The sequence below is a fragment of the Ovis canadensis genome, chromosome 1 (assembly GCF_042477335.2).
Source record: "Ovis canadensis isolate MfBH-ARS-UI-01 breed Bighorn chromosome 1, ARS-UI_OviCan_v2, whole genome shotgun sequence".
Lineage (NCBI taxonomy): Eukaryota > Metazoa > Chordata > Mammalia > Artiodactyla > Bovidae > Ovis > Ovis canadensis.
Window position 1 is genome coordinate 242,073,632 of NC_091245.1, and position 23,788 is coordinate 242,097,419.

General features: G+C 40.3%; 1 protein-coding gene across 2 annotated transcripts in view; it reads left to right on the plus strand.

The window, feature by feature from the left end:
• The window catches only part of CP (ceruloplasmin), a 60,687-nt gene that overhangs the window by 18,328 nt on the left and 18,571 nt on the right, over positions 1–23,788 (plus strand). For both annotated transcript variants that reach the window (XM_069562947.1, XM_069562958.1), the window contains exons 7-18: positions 3,741–3,880; positions 5,708–5,845; positions 7,095–7,309; positions 9,248–9,398; positions 11,763–11,975; positions 13,215–13,422; positions 15,013–15,152; positions 16,417–16,545; positions 19,756–19,862; positions 21,371–21,587; positions 22,235–22,374; positions 23,423–23,585. In XM_069562947.1, the coding sequence (XP_069419048.1) occupies positions 3,741–3,880; positions 5,708–5,845; positions 7,095–7,309; positions 9,248–9,398; positions 11,763–11,975; positions 13,215–13,422; positions 15,013–15,152; positions 16,417–16,545; positions 19,756–19,862; positions 21,371–21,587; positions 22,235–22,374; positions 23,423–23,585 (1,961 nt within the window). The remainder of the gene's footprint in view (positions 1–3,740; positions 3,881–5,707; positions 5,846–7,094; positions 7,310–9,247; positions 9,399–11,762; positions 11,976–13,214; positions 13,423–15,012; positions 15,153–16,416; positions 16,546–19,755; positions 19,863–21,370; positions 21,588–22,234; positions 22,375–23,422; positions 23,586–23,788) is intronic.

Here is a 23,788-nt window from a genome sequence, read left to right on the forward strand (position 1 = left end):
GAGAGGGAGAGGGAGAGAGAAAATGATTGACACAGGGAGACCAAGCTGCTTCGGTTAGCAAGGCCCAATAACTTTATTTTCAAAAGGACTTTTATACCTTTCCCACAAATGATGTTGTGTACATTATCTTCTGGCCTTGGAGGCCTGTGAACATTTTAAGACCCTCTTTTGATAAAGGCTGCTCAACCAGAAAACTTATTTTCCCTTGAAGTGTTTTTTCTTTATATTTCTAATCTATGTCAACCTCAGAAAGTATCAAACAAAGTTACATTTTCACAAAGCAAAGGTGCAGCAAGTTACAACAAAGAAAGAACCAATTAGCTCAAAAGTCTGATGCGGTTAGTTTCAAGGCTACTATTTTGTTTTCTTACATTCCAACTATGTTAACTAACGCACTCCCAGGTGCACAGTGGATAAGAGATATGGGATCTTAGCAACAAGCATTGGCCCAATAATGAAATCCTACACCAGCACTACTCTAATAACTTTTAACTCTTTGAAAGGCTCTATGTTTTAGGCTTCCCGTGCCTCTCACAGTTGGGGGCCTGTAAACAATCACATGCGTAGTTGTAAAAGTCCGGGTAAGGCAAGTTAGAGAGCCGTCAGAGGGGTTTGATCTGAAACACTCCTTTTATATGCAGGAGACTGTTAACTGGAGCTCTAAGTTAACTTTTTCCAGAGAAAGGTGGTCGGGGATAGCCCCCCTGTAATGTCAGAAGAATAGGTGGAAAGCATAATGCAGTAAGGCAGGCAGACTCTGGTTTGGGGAGTAGATGCTCGAGAAAGCCCAGGGGGGTTTCCTTGAGGCCTGATCTCGCCTTTGCGTTTTGTCAGGTCCCTTTCCTCATGACCTTTGCCATGGGCAGGATTCCCCACGCTGGCTCCTGGCACCTTTAAAAAAAATTTACATATATATATATAATTTGAAAGTTGCAAGTTAAGTTGCTCAGTCATGTCCGACTCTTTGCAACCCTGTGGACTCTAGCCCACCAGGCTCCTCTGCCCATGGGATTCTCCAGGCAAGAATACTGGAGTGGGTTGCCATTTCTTTCTCCAATATATATATATATATATATTATATATATATTAGCCATGAAGTGTGGCACATGGGATCTTAGTTTCCTTACCAGGGATCAAATCCACACACCCTGCATTGAAAGCACAGAGTCTTAAGCACTGGACCACCAGGGACATCCCTTAAAACACTAATCCTTAATGTTTACATGTTTCAAAGCCCTGAGATGTACTGAAACTTTAACTACGTCCTCCCACCCATCCCCCATCTCTCTAAGCCTCATTCTCCAATCCTCTGTCTTACCCTGTGTGCAATGGTCCTGCACTATTTTATAAGACATACTATGCTCATGCTCTTCTCTGAGCCTTCCCACAGGCTGTTCCCTCTTTGTAAACACCTGCCCCATTCTCCCCACCACACATATTCCATCTTTTTAATGCCACTTCTCCTCTAGCTAGTTCTTAAAATCTCTTCCTTTGGAAAGCCTTTGAGGCCTCTCCCCACCCTCCATAACTCCAGGATAAATGTTTAGTAACACCCTGTGCTTGTTACATGCTGTTATATTGAACAGTCTGTAGTCTGTCTTCTGGGACAGATGCAAAGTCCATGTGGACAATGGTGGGTCCATTTGCTTATGGGTATGTCATCATCATATGACAGGGCTCCTGGCAAAGGGCAGGTGTTCAGTACACTTGTCTGTACAGGAGAAGAGATAAAAGGGGCAGCTTTGTCGGGCCCAATGCCTTTCTGAGATTTAATTTCTTCATCTGTAAGATGAAGAGACTGGGGAGGGAGTGATTAAGACGGCAGAAGAGGAGGACCTGGAGCTCACCTCCTCCCACAAATACATCCAAACTGTGTCAAGATGTGGATTCTCACAGAACATCTACCGAATGTTGGCAGAGGACCTCAGACTTCTGAAATGGCAAGAAAATCTCCACATGACTGGGTAGGACAAATGAAGAAAAAAGAGAGAGAGAGAGAAAGGAATTGGGACAGGATCTGTGCCGCTCGGAGGGAGCTGTGGGAGAAGAAACGTTCCTGGACTCTGGAAGTCCCCTCAATGGTGGGACAGAGGGGGAGCTTCACCTCAGAGAAGAGCGCAACAACCAGTTTGCAGAAGGAAAAATGGAGAGAGGCCTGCCTGCATAGACAGTCAATACCAAGGCCCTGAGCTCCCCAGCCTGAGATGCCTGGTGCATATGGGGGTTGGGTGCTGAAGCTCAGGCTTCAGAGGTCAGACCCAGGGGGAGAACTGGGGTGGGATGCACCAGAGACAGACTGCAGGGGCTGAAGTGTGAGTGACTGAGAGTGTAGAGCGCCATTGTTGGGGGCTGTGAGAGGGGAGAGGTGGGACCCCCAGAGGAGCATCTTTCCCTGTGTGCTCTCAGGCAATGGGACACATCACAGGATCCCAGGAGTGCTGGCAGGCCACCACACCTGCACATTCCCTTCAGGGGATAATGGGGACACACCCCGAGGAAAGAGGTGGAAGGCATCCAAACTCAAAGCAGCCCTTGGGCCAAAAAGTATTAAACCCACAGAAGCCATGCAGGAGCGCTTCCGCATGTGTACAGCCTTCCATGACTACGGTAGATCACCATTTCTCCCAAACTCAGAGTGAGGGAAATGCAAGTACAATGAAGAGGTAGAGGAACCACTTCCAGTTAACAGACCAAGAGAAATCACCTGAAGGAACAAACAAGACAGACCAGTGCAGTGTAACAGACACTAGGTTCAAAAACGTGGTCATGCAGCCATGAAAAGGAACGAATTTGAGTCAGTTCTAGTGAGGATGAACGTACGGCCTGTTACACAGAGTGGAGTAAGTCAGACAAATATCGTATATTAACACATACTTATGGAATCTAGAAAAAATGGTACTGATTAACCTATTTGCAGGGCAGGAATAGAGACTCAGGTATAGAGAACAGACTTCTGGACACGGCAGGGGAAGGAGACGGTAGGATGAATTGAGAGAGCAGCATCGAAATAAGTGCATTGCCATATGTAAAATAGATGGCTAATGGAAAGTTGCTGTATGATGCAAGGAGCGCAACCTGGTGGTCTGCGACAACCTAGCGGGTGGGATGGAGTGGGAAGTGGGAGGGAGATTCACGAGGGAGGAAACACATGTATACTTATGGCTGATCCATGTTGATGTATGGCAGAAAGAAACACCACATTGTAAAGCAAGTATCCTCCAATCAAAAATAGAGACAAATTAAATAAAAAAAAAAAGAAAGGATATCATGAAAATACTGAAGAAATTAAGAAAGACTATCAACAGAAATGCAGAGTACTGTAAAATGGGGAGAATAATACCAATTTTGTTGCATCGTCATGTGAGTTTCAGACAATAAATGAACGTTTCTGAGTGCTAACATGCAATAAACAGCACTCTATTTTTAGACAGTTCATAATTTATTTAAAAGATTCTATCGTAGGACAAGTTATTAACTTTCAGGGGTCGACATGGGTCCTCTTGAAATTTTTTTTCACTTCACTTGAAAAAAAAAAATTTAAATCTCTGTGCCATAAATCTCCACCCCCAATCTTAACATCTTTCTACAGAATGCCTAGTACTCTCTGCTTGTTTGAGTATTTGACAAATCATGGGTAATAATTCTAAGCCTTGGTCAGAACTTTTCAATTAGTATCTTGTGTGACTACTGGGCTCTGTTCTGCTCTCAGCTCCAGAATTAAACCCTTTCTCTTTTGGCAGTGCTTCAGAGGCATTTTTTGAACAGGGTCCTACAAGAATCGGAGGGTCGTATAAAAAGCTGGTTTATCGTGAGTACACAGATGCCTCCTTCTCTAATCAAAAAGAGAGAGGCCCTGAAGAGGAACATCTTGGCATCCTGGGTAAGTCTGCACAGAATACGTAAATACTAACGTACGCTTGGGCTTCCTGGTGGCTCAGCGGTAAAGAATCTGCCAATGCAGAATTGCAGATTCAATTCAATGCAGAATATCCTGCCAATGCAGGAGATGCAGGTGCTATCTCTGGGTTGGGAAAGACCCTCTGGTGAAGGAAATGGCAACCCACTCCAGTATTCTTGCTTGGGGAATCCCATGGACAGAGGAGCCTGGGGGGCTACAGTCCATGGGGCCACAAAAGAGTCAGACACGATTTAGCAACTAAACAACAACAATGTACTCTTCCTCTGAACTACATCAACTTAAAGAACAGAAGCTTCAGAATCTGAAGCATGATTTCTACATACAAACTATTCGTGGAGGAGCAAACATCAATAAAATGCAGTAGCCAATCACTTTCCTAAATGTAAATTTACCCGTAGTAAATCTTCAACATGAAAAGCCAGGCTGACTTCAATTGAATGTCTTTTTTCTTTCTTCAAAGAGGTAAAGGGTGACTTTGTTTTAATAGACCGTGACGCTATTAGCTTCCAGTTTTAGTTAAAGGTACATTCCCTTAGAAATAAAATCCAGCTACTAATGAGACAGTTGGGTTTGTTTTAGAGCCTCCTTCTCCCCAGGCAGGACCCAGGGATCTCTTCTTGCGAAGGCTCATGGGCAGAATAGCAAGTGCGTGGACTCAGACTGTCCTCACTGTCCGTCCTCACCTATTAGCCATGTGACCTTTGAAATACTCAACTATCTGTGCCTGCCCCCTTTCTATAAAACAAGAATGATAGTAACAACAATAGTCCCTACCTCATAAAGCAGTCATAAGGATTAAATGAGTTAATTCACATAAACACTCAGGAGAACACATAGGAAACTCTCAATAAATATCATTTTATATATTACATAAAATACATGTGTACTATATATCTGTTTTTATTCTTTATTTAGTAATAATATTAATTTTGGTGATGGAAAATACACAACAGTGTTGCTTTTCACATCCAAGACAAATTTAACTTACCCCCTTTGGGTGGTCAATGTTTACGGCATTCTCTTGGAGGTCCATCTAGTCAAGGCTATGGTTTTTCCTGCGGTCATGTATGGATGTGAGTTGGACTGTGAAGAAAGCTGAGCGCCAAAGAATTGATGCTTTTGAACTGTGGTGTTGGAGAAGACTCTTGAGAGTTCCTTGGACTGCAAGGAGATCCAACCAGTCCATTCTGAAGGAGATCAGTCCTGGGTGTTCATTGGAAGGACTGATGCTAAAGCTGAAACTCCAGTACTTGGGCCACCTCACGCGAAGTGTTGACTCATTGGAAAAGACCCTGATGCTGGGAGGGATTGAGGGCAGGAGAAGGGGACGACAGAGGATGAGATGGGTGGATGGCGTCACCGACTCAATGGACATGAGTTTGAGTGAATTCCGGGAGTTGGTTGATGGAAGGGAGGCCTGGCGTGCTGGAATTCATGGGGTCGCAAAGAATTGGACACAACTGAGCGACTGAACTGAACTGAACTTGGCTCTTGGGACCAAATAGCACACGTCTGGTCCACAGTAAACTAGGATGAGGAGAGTGCAGGTACTGAGTAGTTTTATAGATGTGTGAAGCTTGTGAACTGACTTGGTTAAACATGGCAACAAATTTCATTACTTGAAGTTAACTCAAAAAACCCTTCTCATCTCTTTCCAGACTCCTCATGCCATAATAAGCATGTTGCTTCCAGAGGTTCTTTTTAGAGGACAAGACAGAGAAATCAACTGTCTTAGGTATTCTGCAGGTTAGATATCAGGGAGGATAATAATTCTCTCTTTATCCCTAGGTCCTGTCATTGCTGCAGAGGTGGGAGACACCATCAGAGTCACCTTCCATAACAAAGCAGCCCATCCCCTCAGTATTGAGCCCATTGGAGTGAGAGTCGATAAGAACAATGAGGGCACATACTATTCACTGAGTGGAAGTGAGTACAACATTTGGTAATCAAGCAATAATGTTTATAACCCACTGTGCTAGTCACCCCAGGGAAACAGCCCTGAAAAAACCAAAGGCAGGAACTTCTGAGGAATCTTCTTATATATCATCCTCAGGCATCATGCCAGGAAGCAAGTCAATCTCTTCTCCTACCATTTGCAGTTGGTTTGTGGGATTCTGTCCTATCTTAATTGGGTGATTATTGACAATACTGAAAGTAACTTACTTGGATTGTATCAATTACACATTTCCAGAGTTCTATCTGGGTAATGGCTAAATTTGAAAAAATATTCTTGTAGTTATTAGATGTACATTTTAGAATGTTTTAAAAATATAAAATTTGTAGCCAAACATAATATCCATAGTTCTATAGTCAACCACCAGTATATTTTTGTATAAGTCCTTCCTCTTCCATCTGTGCACATAATATTTTGATATCATAGTATTTAAATATGAAAAAGTGAAAGTGTTAGTCACTCAGTCATGTCTGACTCTGTGACCCCATGGACTATACCCCTCCCCCACCCAAGCCGCTCTGTCCATGGGGTTTTCAAGGCAAGAATAATGGAGTGGGAAGCCATTCCCTTCTCCAGGGGGGTCTTCCTGACCCAGGGATTAAACCCATATCTCCTGCATTGCAGGTGGAGTGTCTATAGTCTGAGCCAGCAGGGAAGCCCTAGTATATAAATATACTTATTGCTATAATTTTGTACCCAGAGTTTGGTTTCTTACCTTATAAATATTTTATAGGTATAATTTTAATGATACAAAATATTCCACTATATGAAAGTATTTAGGTATTTTTGTAGGTCAAGGCTAGCCAATGAAGACCCTCTTCTGGGTCTTTGATTTCTTGTAACCTTACATATAGGAAGGGGCTAGGGAGTTTTGTGGGATCTCTTTTGTAAGGGCAATAACCCCATTCAGAAAGGCTCCACTCTCATAACCTAATCACCTCTCACCTCAAATACTATCATATTGGGCATTAGGATTCCAACATATGAATTTTGGAGAAACGTAAACATTCAGACCATAGCAAGCACCAATCTCAGACAGAGGTATAGGGATTTCCTGAGGGAAATCATACCTATTTGTGACCTGACACCTGTGGGATTCCAGTCTAATTTATAAAAGGAGCACAAAAGTGGGTTATCCTAGGCTAAACCCAGTCTACTCCATGGCTCAAATGACCACATTAGAAAGAAAACTTAACCTCCCCCATGTGACCTTTCTTACAGGTGGGCCTCCTCCTTCAGGCTCCCATGTGGCACCCAAAGGAACATTCACCTATGAGTGGACTGTCCCCAAGGAAGTGGGACCCACCTACAAAGATCCTGTCTGTCTGGCTAAGATGTATTATTCTGCTGTGGATCCCACCAAAGATATATTTACTGGGCTTATCGGGCCAATGAAAATATGCCGGAATGGAAGTTTACTTGCAAATGGGAGACTGGTAAGTCCAATGAGGGAAAATGAAAATGATTTTCAAATCCCTTTGAATTATCATTATTATAAGGAAAATTCTGCTGTTTGAGACAGTGAGGGTTCCACATGCATGCATGCATCCTCAGTAGCTTTAGTCATGTCCGGCTTTTTGTGACCCCAAGGACTGTAGCTCACCAGGCTCCTCCGTCCATGGAATTCTCCAGGCAAGAATACTGAAGTGAGTTGCCATACTCTCCAGGGGATCTTCCCTACCCAGGGATCAAACCCACGTCTCCTGCATTGGCAGCAGATTCTTTACCACTGAGCCTCCAGGGAAGCCCAAGTTCCACACATAATACTTATTACAATTTTTTTCTTAGGCTTATATCTGTATTGTGTGGAGACTCTCTGACTAACAGGATTGCTTCAAAATGAGTTGGAAACAAGATTTTCCTTGGAATCCAAAGTCTTTTATGATACAATTCAACACACACATTTTAAAAAATCACCTATTAATGACAATAAGTCAGTTAACATTCACTGAGGAAAATATTGCTTTAAATATTTTTTATATTTGTCTGAAGGAGACTGGCATATTACTATTTACTTATACTGCTAATTAAGCTTCAATAATTTGTATAACATGTAAGAAATAACACTGCTCACACATCCATAAATATTTTTTAGAAATGAGAAAATAACCTTCTGATCTAGAAATAGAAATATTTAATCTAACCATTGTTTTTATCTCTAAAATAAATATTGCAATATAAATCTTTAAAAGAGAAAGATTCCTTTGAAAATGCATTCAATACAATTACCACACCTTAAAGCATCAAAAAAAACATACATTTTAATTTGGTTTTGCTTAAAATAAAACATTTCAGACTCTCAGTTTATGTTTAATTATATTCCATACATTGTGACTTATAGTAGTCTCATAGACATTACTTAAATTCTTAGAAATTCATTTTTGTTTTTCTCTGATCTAAGAGTTACTTGAACCAAATATGGTCTTTTACTTTTTTAACTTTTTGTCCTTTTATGAGTAATTTTCAGTTTTATTGCCTTATAATTAGGAAATATGACTTGTAAATTTTCTCTGTTTTCAGAGAAGTTTTCTTCTCTGAAGAAACTAAAGAGAAGTTTTCTCAGTAGGTCAGCATGTAAGAGATTATAGCAGCTCCCTTCTGGAATCCTGACACATCTGAAAATATCACTTTGTTGTGCTTTGCTTGGTGTCAAATTTTTCTATCATAATCTTTCCCTCTCAAAACAGTACTTGGTACTCCATCTTACTCTGACATTTATTGTTCTAGAGAAGTCTGATGTTCATAACTTTTAAAATGGATTATTCTAGAAATTTGTCTATCTCTGAAATCCAAAAATTGTAGCAGGATATTTTTAGGTATAGGTCTATATTACTAATTTTGTCTTGCTTTCAGTAAAATTTTTGAATCTGAGTAGACTTTCCCTTTTATAGTGGTGAACATTTCCACTATTTGAAAAGAAGAAATAAAGACACAGATGTACGGACATCAAAGCAGGGAAGGGAGATGGGATGAATTGGGAGACAGGGATTGACATATACACATTACTATGTGTAAAATAGATAACCAATGAGAATTTACTATATAGCACAGGGAACTCTATTCAATGCTCTGTGGTGACTTAAATGGGAAGGAACTAACAAAAAGGGGGGTGATATATGTATATGTATGACTTGTTTACTTTGCTGTTCAGCAGAAACTAACACAACATTGTAAAGCAACTATACTCAAATACAAATTAAAAACCTCTGGTGGTTGACAGGAGTATTTTGTGAATTCCATTTACAAAGTGGAATAGAAACTTCAGCTCTTGTTCTTCTTTTAGCAGGTTTATGCATAAATAGTATTGTGTATATGGAAGTGTTTCTGCTTTACTCATTCTGTCTTCATCTCATTGTTCTTATTTTGATTTTCAGAAAAATGTAGACAAGGAGTTCTATTTATTTCCTACAGTGTTTGATGAGAATGAGAGTTTACTCCTGGATGATAATATTAAAATGTTTACAACAGCACCTGATCAGGTGGATAAGGAAAATGAAGATTTTCAGGAATCTAATAAGATGCACTGTAAGTACAGCATCATCCACCAATATCAAGCTATTTCAGCACTGCACATGTAATGCTTTTCATTAAGCTAAAATACTAATAGCTTTCCCATGGATTGTTTTAATAAATGATTAAATACCATAGTGCTCTAAGGGTAATATTGTTAATTATTTGACATATCAGTAAACTGAATCTTAGTTTCACTTAACTCTGAATAATAAAACATATAATATATGCCAATTAGATCAGTTCATTTCAGTCACTCAGTCATGTCCGACTGTTTGCAACTCCATGGACTGCAGTGTGTGAGGCCTCTCTGTTCATCACTAACTCCCAGAGTTTACCCAAACTCATGTCCATTGAGTCAGTGATGCCATCCAACCATCTCATCCTCTGTCGTCCCCTTCTCCTCCTGCCTTCAATTTTTCCCAGCATCAGGGTCTTTTCAAATGAGTCAGTTCTTCGCATCAGGTGGCCAAAGTGTTGGAGTTTCAGCTTCAGCATCAGTCCTTCCAATGAACACCCAGGACTGACTTCCTTTATGATGAACTAGTTGGATCTCCTTGCAGTCCAAGGGACTCTCAAGAGTCTTCTCCAGCACCACAGTTCAAAAGCATCAATTCTTGGGCACTCAGCTTTCTTTACAGTCCAACTCTCACATCTATTCCTGACTACTGGAAAAACCACAGCTTTGACTATATGGGCCTTTGTTGGCAAAGTAATGTCTCTGCTTTTTAATGTGCTGTCTAGGTTGGTCATAACTTTTCTTCCAATAAGATTCATAGTCCTTAAAATGTAGTCTCTAGGTCAGCTGTTTCAGCATTACCCAGGACTTGTTAGAAATGCAGATTCTTGGACTCCAACCCCAACCTACTGAATCAGAAACTTTAGGTGTAGGGCTTGAAACCTGTGTTTAACAAATCCTCTCTGTTATTTTGATGTATGCTTAAATTTGAGAGTTACTGGATTAGATACTTTTCTTACCTGTGGCTTAATAAAGGCAGGCTTCTTTTATGGTTTCTACTCTGAATAAACTTACATGATTCTTATCTTTGACTACCCATAAGAATCCCCTGAGAGTTAAAAAAAAAAAAAAAACCCAAAACTATTAAAACTGTTTTTTAAATGCTCAACACAATCGACAGAGATTTTTTACTTCACTGAAACAGCATCGGATTTACTTTTTAGTTCCTAGTGTAATTCTAAAATGCAGTTAGAGTTTAGAGATAGTGAACTAATTGTTCAAAATGTCCACACCACTAATGCACAACATGTGAAAATCATTGTAACTAGAAGAAAAAAAAAGTAAATTTGTATTACAAACTGAACTCCTCCTCTTTGAACTTCTTTTTATGGTAAGTCATGTCTGACTCTTTGTGACCCCATGGACTGTAGCCAGCCAGGCTCCTCTGTCCATGGGATTTCTCAGGCAACAATACTGGTGTGGGTTGCCCTTTCCTCCTCCAGGAGATCTTCCTAACCCAAGGACTGAATCTATGTCTCCTACATCTGCACTGGTAGGTGGATTCTTTACCACTGTGCCACCTGGGAAGCCCAATACAAACTGACATTGTTTTCCAAATTGGATTGATAATAGTCACACTACCCATATCCATCTTTATTTTGCATTTTGGAGGAGTCAAGAATATTATCTATTAAAAACAGCAATGAGAAGAAACTTCCTGCACCTACTCTTCCCTGCTATTCAAGATGAATCAGAGAATTTTCCATCTAGGGCAACAAACACATTCGCAGTCTACAGCACCTAGGAAGAACTGTTATTCATCATCCATTTGGGTGCTCACAGATATGGCCCTGGGGAGAACTGAGAAATGACTCACTGAGAACAGTGAGATTCCCAGGGCCCAGAAATTTAAGAACCCAGCATTCATGAGACTTCCCTGGTAGTCCAGTGGTTAAGAATCCTCCTTGCAATGCAAAGGACATGGGTTCTGTGCCTGATTGCAAAACTAAGATCCCACATGCTGCAGAGCAACTAAACCCTGGCACTACAACTGCTGAGCCCGTGCACCTCAACTAGACAGCCCATGCGCCACAACCAGAGAGTCTGTGCGCTGCGTCGAAAGATCCTGTGTGACACAATGAACAGTCTGTAACTAAGACCCTACACAGCCAAATACATATTTAAAAAAGGAAGAAGAACCATGCATTCAGCTCTATGTCTTCCACCCAGGGCTTGCCTGGAAGTGTTGAGTTCAGCAAGAAGTTTTAGAGACATTGTTGACATGTAAAGGGGTGGGCAGGCACAAATGGGTCTTTTAAAAATTAAATAAACCCAGTTGGCTCTGAAAAGTCTGAGAGGTTGTCATGAAGTAGGGCATATGATTTAACCAGTTTCAAAATATCATTTTCCAACTTTTATAGCCATGAATGGATTCATGTATGGGAATCAGCCTGGTCTCAGTATGTGCCAAGGAGATTCGGTCATGTGGTACTTATTCAGTGCTGGAAATGAGGTCGATATACATGGGATATACTTCTCAGGAAACACTTACCTGTCAAGAGGAGAAAGGAGAGACACAGCAAACCTCTTCCCTCAAACAAGTTTGAGTCTCTTCATGCAGCCAGATATTGCAGGTGAATTCCTTTAACATCAAGGCAAATTTCTGTTGGGTCTACTTGTGTGGTTTTGGTTCAAAATGCTGTGTTGGGTGCTAGCTCATCCCTTCCCCAAGCCTCCTAACTACCTTTCTTTCCTTGTTTACTGTAGTATTTGCCAGGTAGGTCCATTTTCTGTTTCTGTGGTGGGGCGAGAAGGGACTGAGAAGAGAGGTCTGAGGTTTCTCCCATTGGTGCTGTCACTCAGTCGCATCCGACTCTGCAACCCCAAGAGCTGGAGCCCATCAGGCTCCTCTGTCCATGGGATTCTCCAGGCAAGAATGCGGGAGTGGATAGACATTCCCTTCTTCAGGGGATCTTCCCCACCCAGGGGTCGAACCGGTGTATCTTATGTCTAACCTGTCTTTACCACTAGCAACACCTGGGAAGCCCATTTCCACCTAGTCAAACCCTCAAGATGGTCTCCTTTTCAATTATGTGCCTTTAAAGATAGCTGGCAAATCAGACTAGAAAATAAATGTCTCCCATAAAGGCTCTGCATCTAAACTTTGTGTCATGTCTCTGTATCCCACGTGTGTGTGTGTGCTGTCGTGTCCAGCTCTTTGCAACCCCATGGACTGTAGCCTATAAGGCTCCCCTGTCCATGGGATTTCACAGGCAAGAATATTGGAGTGGGTTGCCATTTCCTTCTTCAGGGAATCTTCCCAGCCCAGGGATCAAACCTACCTCTTCTGCACTGGAGAGGAAAGGCCACCACTGCACCACCTAGGAAGCCATTCCCAATCCTAGATGAAGTGTTGGCTTATTAGTCGTCTACAATTGAATATTCTATACTGGAACTATAGACATGCAAATTCAGAGATACAGACTCTGAATGAATAAAATTAAAAACTAAAACAAAAGAGAATTTTACCCAAACATGAAAATATGCTAACTTGCCTCAGGCTTTATTTGGCTCATCAAATGCCACTAAAATGCAAGACAGGCCCTATGTCACCTTTTCCTTTATTAGACAAATGTAAATACAACATTTACCAAAAGAGATAAAGGTGTCTGCTTTCATGGAGCTGAAATTCTAATGCAGGGAGACAGACAATAAGCAAGTATATTAACATACACACAAGCACATATATATGTATCAAGTGGTTATAAGCACTATGAAGAAAAATAGGGCAGGGGAAGGAGCTGATGACAGATGAGGGAAAGTGGTCAAAAATACTCACAGGAGGTGACCTGCCTTTTTATTTACCATTCCAGGGACTTTTGACGTGGAATGCCTCACAACTGATCACTACACAGGTGGCATGAAACAAAAATATACTGTGAGCCAGTGCGGGCAGAGGTCTGAGGATTTATATCTCTACCTGGGAGAAAGGACCTACTACATCGCAGCGGTGGAAGTGGAATGGGATTATTCCCCAAGCAGGAAATGGGAAAAGGAGCTACATCATTTACAGGAACAAAAGTAATTCTCTAGACTCTGACTCCCAATTATTTTTTAGCTTTTTCTTTCAGAGAAGTAAGAATTATGCTAAGTTAAGAAGCAGTGAACAGTTGCATTACACAAAAACAACAAAACAACAACAAAATGCTTTCTCGATCATTTCTGCTTCTTTCAACTATCTCTCAGAAAAATTTCCATTGATCTCCTTTGATTCTTTGTAGTCACTCATCTTACTCTCTTTTCTGTTAGACTGTCTTCTCATACCTGCATACTCCTGTCATTGTTTTCAAACTTGGAAACCAAAATTAATGCCTACATTCAGAGCTAAAATAATTTTCTTTACTAACCTTTTGATTTGTTGCTTATGTTTCTTCCAAAGATTTCATTATGAGTCTAGTAATCAGTTACTTCACATTTTGGAAACTATTATGTATGGAAGCATATTTTAAATTCTTGAGGGCACTAGAGCGGATATGGTCTCTGCCCTACAAGAACTTACAGGAAAATATGGTTCAAAACTACCAATAACATGTACACTATGGAAATGTAAAAGTGAGTTCAGTGAATAAGCGTAAATAAAGGGTGGTTATTGGAGCTTCAGAAACAATACATTTAGAGACACATTGCCTGACACTTCTACAGGTAGCTCTTCTATACTTTGCCAAGTACTTTCCCCTTTACCATCTCTCATCAGGCACTAACCCTTGGGGGATATGATTTGAGAGACTGGGGTGGAATGTATTCAGAGCTGAGGTGTACAACATGACCGGTAACTTGTAGCTAAATGATGCCTAGCTGGTCAGTTTGACTGCCATGAGAAGTATGATTTCTTGGGGGACTTTTGTTCTTTGTTTTTATTTGGCTGCCCTTAGTCTTAGTTGCGGCATGCAAGATCTTTCAGTTGTGGCATATGGGATCTAGTTCCCCGGACAGGGATTGAACCTGGGCCCCCTACATTGGAAGCATGGAGTCTTAGCCACTGGACCACCAGGGAAGTCTTATGAGTACGATTTGTGATGTAAGGGAGTAGACAGCCATTTCAGTGATTAAGGTAGAACTGTCAAAATATACAGAGTCGTTAGGAGTCAGTGAAAGCTTTAGATAAAGGGAATGGCTGGATAAAAGGGCCACTCAGTTCCTATAGCCTAAAAATACTACAGGAACCAGAGAACACTTCACTGATGAAATCTGGACTCATAACATTTCAGAGCCATAAAGTAACCTTAGAGACAGTCTCACCAAATAGCTCATTTTAGAGGTGAAGAAATGGAGGCTCCAACAGGCAATGAGTAGCTGGAGGTCATTTTAGCTGGTGACAGTCAGGGCCAGGACTCCTAGGGTTCCACTCCTAGCTAGGTGTAAAGACTAGCTAGACTTTCTACCACACCTGTTTATTGTGGGGCTTTTTTTAAATTTTAATTTTACTACTGCTTTTTATTAGAGACACTTGTTTATTGTTAGTCTTATTCTTTCTTGTTCAAATGGGACAGTGATATTAAAAACTAGCATAATGAAAATTATTTTTATTCAAAATTTAAAACTCAACTTTCACTTTTATTAAGACAAATACTAACCTTAATTGTGTGTGTGTGTGTGTGTGTGTGTGTTTAGTCTTTCAAATGCATTTTTAGATAAGGAAGAATTTTACATAGGCTCCAAGTACAAGAAAGTTGTGTATCGGCAATTCACTGACAGCACATTTCAAGTTCCTGTGGAGAGAAAGGGTGAAGAAGAACACCTGGGAATTCTAGGTACTGTCCCAGCTCCAATTTATCAGGTGTGGGTTGGTGATATGGTGCTCTGTGTGGTGAGTCAGTCCATGTCTATGGGCTTAATGTTCTTAGTTCATATATTAATATTATTCATAAAATGAATTTTTTATTCATTCATTTATAAAAATAAAAAACAGAAGCTACTTAATACAATGAGAAGCCTATATTTACTAAAAATATTGCATAAGAAAATATTACTTAATTCTATCAGAAACAATGGCATTATATCCCATTTACTAATAAAATTATATATATTTGGTGTTTATCAAATGGATACCTGTAGTTTTGATGAAATTGCTAGAGATCACTTTGTACCGAGATTCTTAACCAAATTCTCCAGTTTTCTAGTCCACTAAAAATAAATCATAGCTATTTACTTTTAAGAAGTAAATGATTAACCTCAAGAAGAAATATACATATAAACAAGGAAATAAGGAAAAGGAAAAAAGTGTTATGGTGCACACAGCCAGGGGAAAGTTGCCTTCAATTTTTCAGAGATCACTTTAAGACCAAATGTCTAAGAACTTCTCCAACACTGGTCTTGGGAATATTCTTGAAAACTGTTAAGTGCAGGGGATGCTGCTCCCAAGCCCACTGTGTTTTTACACTAACAGAATTCCCTGGGCTTTCTTATCTTCAGTCCCGGGAGTAAGACATCCAAGCAAGATTGGCATTGTTGTTGGGTCACAGAAATTTTTTGTCAGGAGAGAAGCTAAAATTGGCTGGAAGGCAGGAATGGGATGGATACCCCACCCATCCTTTCAAAGGCAGTACTGTCCTTAATTCACAGGAAGGTCTAGAAGTTCTGATGAGAAATGACTCTCGGCCAGAGTAGGGTCACAGCTGATGGCTATGATTAGGCCACTATCCTGCAGGAAATTTCAGGCTAAAACCTCCCCTAGGACTCTTGATTAGAGATACACCCATAGTCTCTATCTTTAGAGACTGCCATAACTAGTGTTTTCATCCTAAGTCGTCGGGGACCAGGTTATCAACCCAGGAGTACTACTGCATGAAGCCAGAGGGGACAAACAAAAACAACACCCTTAATGACTTAAAAAAAGTTACCAGAGAGATGTTATGGGGAGGGAGGTGGGAGGGGGGGTTCATGTTTGGGAACGCATGTAAGAATTAAAGATTTTAAAATTTAAAAAATTAAAAAAAATTAAAAAAAAAAAGTTACCTGAGTTAGAGCTTCCAATCTGATAGGCATATAAGCCAGTCTTCTTTTCACTTTTCCCAGGTCCACAACTTCATGCGGATGTTGGAGACAAAGTTAACATCATCTTTAAAAACATGGCCACAAGGCCCTATTCAATCCATGCCCATGGGGTGAAAACAGAGAGTTCTACAGTGACTCCCACTGCACCAGGTATTCATGGTGGGGGGAGGGATATGTTTTAGTAGACTTTACAGCTTTCCACACACAACTGCTATCCACATGAGTTCGTCTTGAGGGAGTGGAGGAGGTGGCTAAGAGGGCACAAAGGCAGTTGCATCTGTGTGAATGTATGCACATACCAAAAGTTTAAAAACCACAGAATTGTAAGGAAAAGAATCTGATGGTTCTGAACACATACTCAAGGTTGCATCAGCAGAGATGATCTCCACAGGCTCAGCTAGAGTACATCCTGGACAGCATCTACCACGTGGCTGACTGTTTCCATGCCTCTATCCAAAGACAGGGTCCTAAGGGCAGAGGCTGCCATTTGGAACTTTAAATCCTAGTCCAATATCTGGCTTACTAAATATCTCTTTAATTCAGAGTTTAAAACTGCAATCGATTAAATATATAAATATGCATTTTCTTTAATAAGAACTATAACTTTCTTCTATTCATTGGAAAGTTGGCTTCAAGGAAAGGACCATTTCTCAGTAACTTAGCAGTTCTCAAATTTATCAAGTGAGAAAAAATACTCTATAGAGTTGGTCTTGTCAATACAAGGAAATAGAAATAAAAAGCTCTGCCCACATGATCCTCATATTCTTCCAAGATAAGCAGCAAGTAAATATAGATATAATATCAAGTCATAGAAAGTGCTATGAAAAAGATTAAGATGGATGAGAGAGAGTAAATAACAAGGGTGCTACTTTAGGGTAGGGGGAGCAGGGGGTTGGTCAAGAGGTCTTCCTTGAGGAGCCACTGGTAAAGACACATAAATGATGAGAAGTAATGAGTCACAGGGAGTTGGAGATGGAGAGCATTCTAGGTCCTGAGATGGAAGTAGACTTGTGGAGGCCACTCCTCTTGCATGGAGGCCAGAGGCCAGGGCAGAGTAAACAGGGGCAGAATGTGAGGAGATGGGATCCAGGCAGGGCAGGGAGCCAGGTATAGGAGGAGGGAGGGGGACCTCAGAAGCCGTGGTTACAATGTTGTATTTCATTCTGAAATCCCATGTGAGGGTTTAGGTTGAAAAGTGATGATCTGATGAATAGTTTTTAAAGGACTGGTCTGGCTGGTATGTGAATAAGTGTCTGTAGGGGATAAGGGTAGAAATCAAGGGTTGGTTAGGGGACCATCTCAATAATTTGGGTAAAAAATTAATAAGATTTGGACCCAGGTAGAAGCAGTTGAAGTGGTTAGTTGTATTCTGGGTCTATCAGGTTGGCCAAAAATTTCATTCAGGTTTTTCTGTGATATCTTACAGAATGCCTGGCTAACCCAATATTTTAAAGGTGGTGTTAAAAGGACCTGCTGAAAGAGTCGTCATTAAGGAATGTTAGGAAAGCTGGAGTCCAGGAAAGCCCAAGGTTTGGACATTTGCCATTTATGGCAGAGCAGGTTGGGGCAGGGAAGGAAGAAGAGAAGAAAATGCTATTTTTTTGGATTATGAGAATAGGAGTTTAATGAAAAGATAATATATTCAGGTGATGAATCTATGCTTTATATTCTCAGTGAAATGTTCTGCTTATAAAAGGGTGAGGACGCAGGAGTAGGTAAAATGGAAGACCTGACTAAAAAGGGAAAAAAGTCTGCCATATCCTCTGACATTATCCCTCACGCCCTGCTTGATTCCCTAGTGAAGGTTTGTCAGATTCCAGTTAATTAAGCTCTGACAGCAGGAATATATAATGGTGAGATCTGCATAAACAGAGTGGACAGTAAGTGGCCATGGCTGCAAGTCAGGCTCTTGTGAGCAGCTGTGCAGGAAGCCCTGCGGTGACTGGCAGCAAGGATCGGGTTGGAGAGGGGCCCAGGGCAAATGGAAGCAGGTAAAGATGTTGGTAAGATAGGAGGGCGGAGCCACTGGCTGTCTTCAGAGTGTGAAGGTTCAGAGTGTGAAGGTCCAGGGTGTGGTCATGTCCTGCCTGTGACACAGTTGGAACGGAACAGTGTATGGTATGACAGAAGGGGGCAGACAAGAGAGGTCACTGACAGGTCAGCGACCATGAGATCAAGAGGTCTGATGACTCCTTGCCAGAAACTGTGAAATCACTGAGGATAATGGTGATAAAAGAGAAAAGGCAGGTGGTGGTGAAACTGTAGGAATTACACAAGGGCAGTCCAGAAACACAGACACAGAGAAGATGGTAGGGAAGAGGTTAGCACTCTTATTTGAGAGCTGAAGAGAAAAACAGAGTAACATTGAAATTTTACATACGTAAAATAGAGAGCCAATGGGGGAATTTGCTGTATGGCTCAGGAAACTCAAACAGGGGCTCTATATCAACCTAGAGGGGTGGGATGGGGAGGGAGATGGGAGGGAGTTTCAAAAGGGAGGGGATATATGTATACCTATGGCTGATTCATGTTGAGGTTTGACAGAAAGCAGCAAAATTCTGTAAAGCAATTATCCTTCAATAAGAAAATAAATAAATTTTAAAAACAGACTCCAAATGAAGGAAAGTTCTGTTGCAAAGTTTTTGCAAATTTTGATATTGAAATTCTCATCTCCTAGCTTTGTGATGTGGCTTCTGTGTCATGGGTAGTTAATTCACAACCAACAAAGAAGATATTAAAGTGTGTCTTACAGGTGTTTTTAAAACTAAATTCTTTATTTTTCAAATTCAGACAGAATTTATTTCGAAAGAATTATTTTTTAATTGTTAGTTTCATTATCCTTTAGGTCAGAGGTATAACAATTTCCTTTTTAATATTCTTCTCATCATTGGAGATATTGAAACTCCTGCCTATTTTCTGAGAAGCCATAAATAGTAACAGAGAGTCACAGGTCTTGGCATTGGGATGCCTGTGATCTAAGTTGTACTTTTTGCTATTCATGTTCTTGCCTGGAGAATCCCAGGGACGGGGGAGCCTGGTGGGCTGCTGTCTATGGGGTCGCACAGAGTCGGACATGACTGAAGCAACTTAGCAGCAGCAGCAGCTTTATATCTTAGGACAAATATCTTGTGTGCTCCTGACTTTCATCATCTTTGAAATAATGAAGGTCATTATGTTTCCTTATAGTAAAACTAAATTCTTATAAACAACTTTGAATACTGCTACTTTTTTAAAATGAGTTAATTTGTGACATTTCCAGTTTCTGGGTCACTGTTTTTCAAGGCTTTGCTAACAATTTGAAATACATATATCAAGCACATATCAAATGTAACCAGATACATTAACACTTGATTAATTTAGGTGAAACTCGCACTTACATATGGAAAATCCCAGAAAGATCTGGAGCTGGAATGGGTGATTCTCCTTGTATTCCATGGGTTTACTATTCAACTGTGGATCGAGTTAAGGTAAACTTTAAATCATTTGTGTTTTGTGCAGACTCCCAAAATAGACACACAATTGAAGGAAGATGAGGTTAGGGTTTTCCTGTGGTCCAGTTCTATGTTAAAAATCACAGCAAAGTAAGCTGTTCTGCAATTCATTTTGGCTTTTCTTTTTTATGGTTTAAGGTTGTACATTTACAGTTATAAATGTATCAACCTTATAACTGTGATTAAGGATACCACAGAATTAAATATTAATACAGTATCATTTCCCTTTTGATAAGAAAATACATTAAACTCAAAGAACTGAGGTATGATTTCAGAGTTCTATTATTACATGGTAATAGAAGTGCTGATGTCAACAGTCAATCACAGCACAGCTAGAGCTGCTGTTTGATTAAATATTTCGAAGCCAAAAAGCCCTCAACAACTAAAAATCAGAACATGTACCAAGACTCTTTTGCTGAATTAAGTCTCTAGTCCAAATCTCTCTTCTGAGTTCCAGACCTGTCTATATACCTGCCTATGAACACCTCTACCAGCATGTTCCACAGGCACAGAAACTCAGGAACTCTACAACAGAACTTGAGGTCTTCCTCTAGCTCTTTCTTCCTATATTCCCAGTTGTGATAAATAGCACAAGAAACAAACCTAGTCATTTGTTCAAGCTAGAACCTTGGATATAGAATATCTAATTCTTACGCTTGGCTCACCAACACAGAGCTCTGTCCATTCCTTCTTATCTGCACAGATCAGGTGCTATTAATTTTCCTCAACTACTGCACTGGCCTCCTGGTCTCCAGTCTTTTCCCCATCCAAGCCTTCCTTCACTCCACCACTAGGATCACTGGTTTAAAATGCAAATATACTGCCACTCCATGTTCAATTTTTCAGTGGCTACTTATGACCCACAAGACAAAATCTAAAATGCCAAACATAGTACAGCTCAAAGGCCATTTAAGATCAAATCTGCATTATTGAAGCCCAGTCAAATCAAACTTCTTGTAGTTTAAGTCCATTACAATCTTCCCCACGTTCATTATCATTTTATGTACCTCCATTGCAGAAAGTGGGTCATTTCTTCTATTCATCTATTTTCCTTACTAGATTGAGTTCCTGAAGGCAGGGGATTTGTTTCCTGCTGGTTTTTAATGACTGGCATAGTGCCTAGGTTATGGAATAGGCAAACCAGCACTGTTTATTTGGAGTTGTGTTCAACTGCTGCTCATTACTTGAGCCAATATTTGGCCTTTGCAACACATTTCTGTTACTTGCACCATCAACCACACAACGTACCTATGACTCACCCTTGTTCCAATTTACTCCAAGTGGAAAGTTACTGACTTGACTGAACCACATTGGGCAAAGTCTACTAGTTATATCAGTCTCTGCCTTAAGTAGTAGACTTACTACTTTAAGTAGTACTTACTTTAAATGCTACTTAAAATCCTGAGGTCATGGGGAATAAGGTCCCAGTTCTCTGAAATCCCAACCTGTGTCACAAAGATGACTAAGTTTTTGCTTGGTTTCAGGATCTCTTCAGTGGATTAATTGGCCCACTGATTGTTTGTCGGAAGCACTATTTAAAAGTATCCAATCCCATAAAGAAACTGGAATTTTCCCTTCTGTTTCTTGTTTTTGATGAGAATGAATCTTGGTACTTAGATGACAACATCAAAACATACTCTGATCACCCTGAGAAAGTAGACAAAGCCAATGAGGAATTCATGGAAAGCAATAAAATGCATGGTATGGTACATTATCCTAAAACCTACTTTTTCACTCTTCTTCTTTCAAATAAAATTACTTGGGAAACTATTCATTTGTTTTATTTTATAATAAACCACTGGCCACAGTTGCATGTGAAAGAATTCTATTCAAAGCAAAAAGGGGGCTATATTCAAAATCATCAATCAACTTCTCTCCCAATTCCAAAGTCTCATTCCTTCTTAAACTCATAAACTTAAGACTTTTGGTGCTAAGTGACTAGAAAAGCAGTGTGATGTTATTGATCTTAAAGTACCCATTTCCCTTTTCTGTAGTGAAATAAGTTCTATTACCTCAAAAAGATCCCATATATTAACCTAAGGGGGCTTCCCAGGTGGCACTAGTGGTAAAGAATCCGCCGGCCAATGTAGAAGACCTAAGAGATTTGGGTTTGATCCCTGGGTCATGAGATCCCCTGGAGGAGGGCATGGCAACCGACTTCAATGTTCCTGCCTGGAGAATCCCATAACAGAGGAGCCTGGCAGGCTATGGTCCCTAGGGTTGCGAAGAGTAGGACATGACTGAAGCAGCTTAGCACAGCACATTAACCTTAAAAACCTCTTTTCTGTGAAATAGCTGTTGGTTTAAAGTATCCTGGAAGGCAATAAAAATGTGTATGTTTTCCCCAGCTATTAATGGAAGGATGTTTGGGAACCTGCAAGGCCTCACGATGCATGTGGGAGATGAAGTCAACTGGTATCTGATGGGAATGGGCAATGAAGTAGACTTGCACTCGGTACATTTCCATGGCCACAGCTTCCAATACCAGGTAAGGGCCAACCACAGTCGTTATTCCATTTGAAAGTGCTTTAATGCAAATGAAGGACATATCTCCTCAGACTTAAGAAAAGTTACAAATTATTTTCAAAGAGTGTGGCACACAGCTATTTCAATTGGCATTCCCAACCTTTGTTACACCTTGGGCTTTCCCTTGGATTTAGTTTTTACTGGCTTTTCTTGGGAGTTCTATTCACATATTTATGGACAAGGTATTTGAAAAGAATCATTAGCAGAGCGGGTAGGAATGTTCACGTAATGATGGATTAGAGAGTAGAAACAACTTATTATAACCTTTGCCTGTTCTAAGTTCTGGATTGTAAATAGCCTGAAATGAACAAGATCAGCAGTTTGGTGTCAAACAATTGATTGGTTCCCAGGTCTCAATCCTACTTTGACTTCTCACCCAGCGCTGGTTTCAGCAGGAATATACAATCCTTTTGGAAACGCTTTGTCTTACCTTTGAGTTAATGTAGAAAATTCAGAAGCTACCACAAAGCACAGTACAGAACCATTTTATTACCGCTTTTTGTTTTATTCCTTAGCAGACTTTCAATTCCATCCCTGTAGAAATCCCAAGTACTCTGTCAAGACTCTACCTGAACTGCTCCCAGTCTTGGCTTCTCCACTGGCCTCCTTTCCTACTCCCCTCACTACCCACCAGTCTTAAAGTTTCACAAACAGCTCATCTAGGATAGGTTTAGCAAGAGTGATATTAAGACTGAAATGAGGTCATAGCTAAATTCCCTTGTGTAACTCCAGTGCTCTGATAAAAAGACAGAACAGCCAGGTGTTACTGACTGCTGAATTCACTTTTATCACATCTTCCCTTCACATCCATTTATTGGTCCATAGTGCCAAGGGTTTAGCAAAGATCACTTATCTTTGTATTACACACAGAAATATGTAGGGTCTCTTTCTTTTTTTAATGGATTTAGTCATTTTTCTAATATCCCTGAGATAGCCAATGAAAGATTATTTGAATGAACTCTCTCATATAATAAACATTATATACAATATTGGTCATTTTTCTAATTAAGCACAGGGGCATTTATACTTCTGATGTATTCGACCTCTTCCCTGGGACATACCAAACCTTAGAAATGACTCCAAAAACACCTGGAATCTGGTTACTCCACTGCCATGTGACTGACCACATTCATGCCGGAATGGAGACTACTTACACCGTTCTACCAAATGAAGGTGAATATTCTTTTAGTGATTCTAGAAGGCATATATCATGAGTATAATTAAGAAGCACAATTTTGTCTATATACTTGCCCCCAAATGAAGCATTCGTGAATTTGCTACCCTGATTTCTTCTTTCTCTACCTCCAAGTAGGATTCTTTTTTTTTTTTTTTCCTACTGTTAAATGGTGTGGGACACTACTTATCTTCTGATAGCT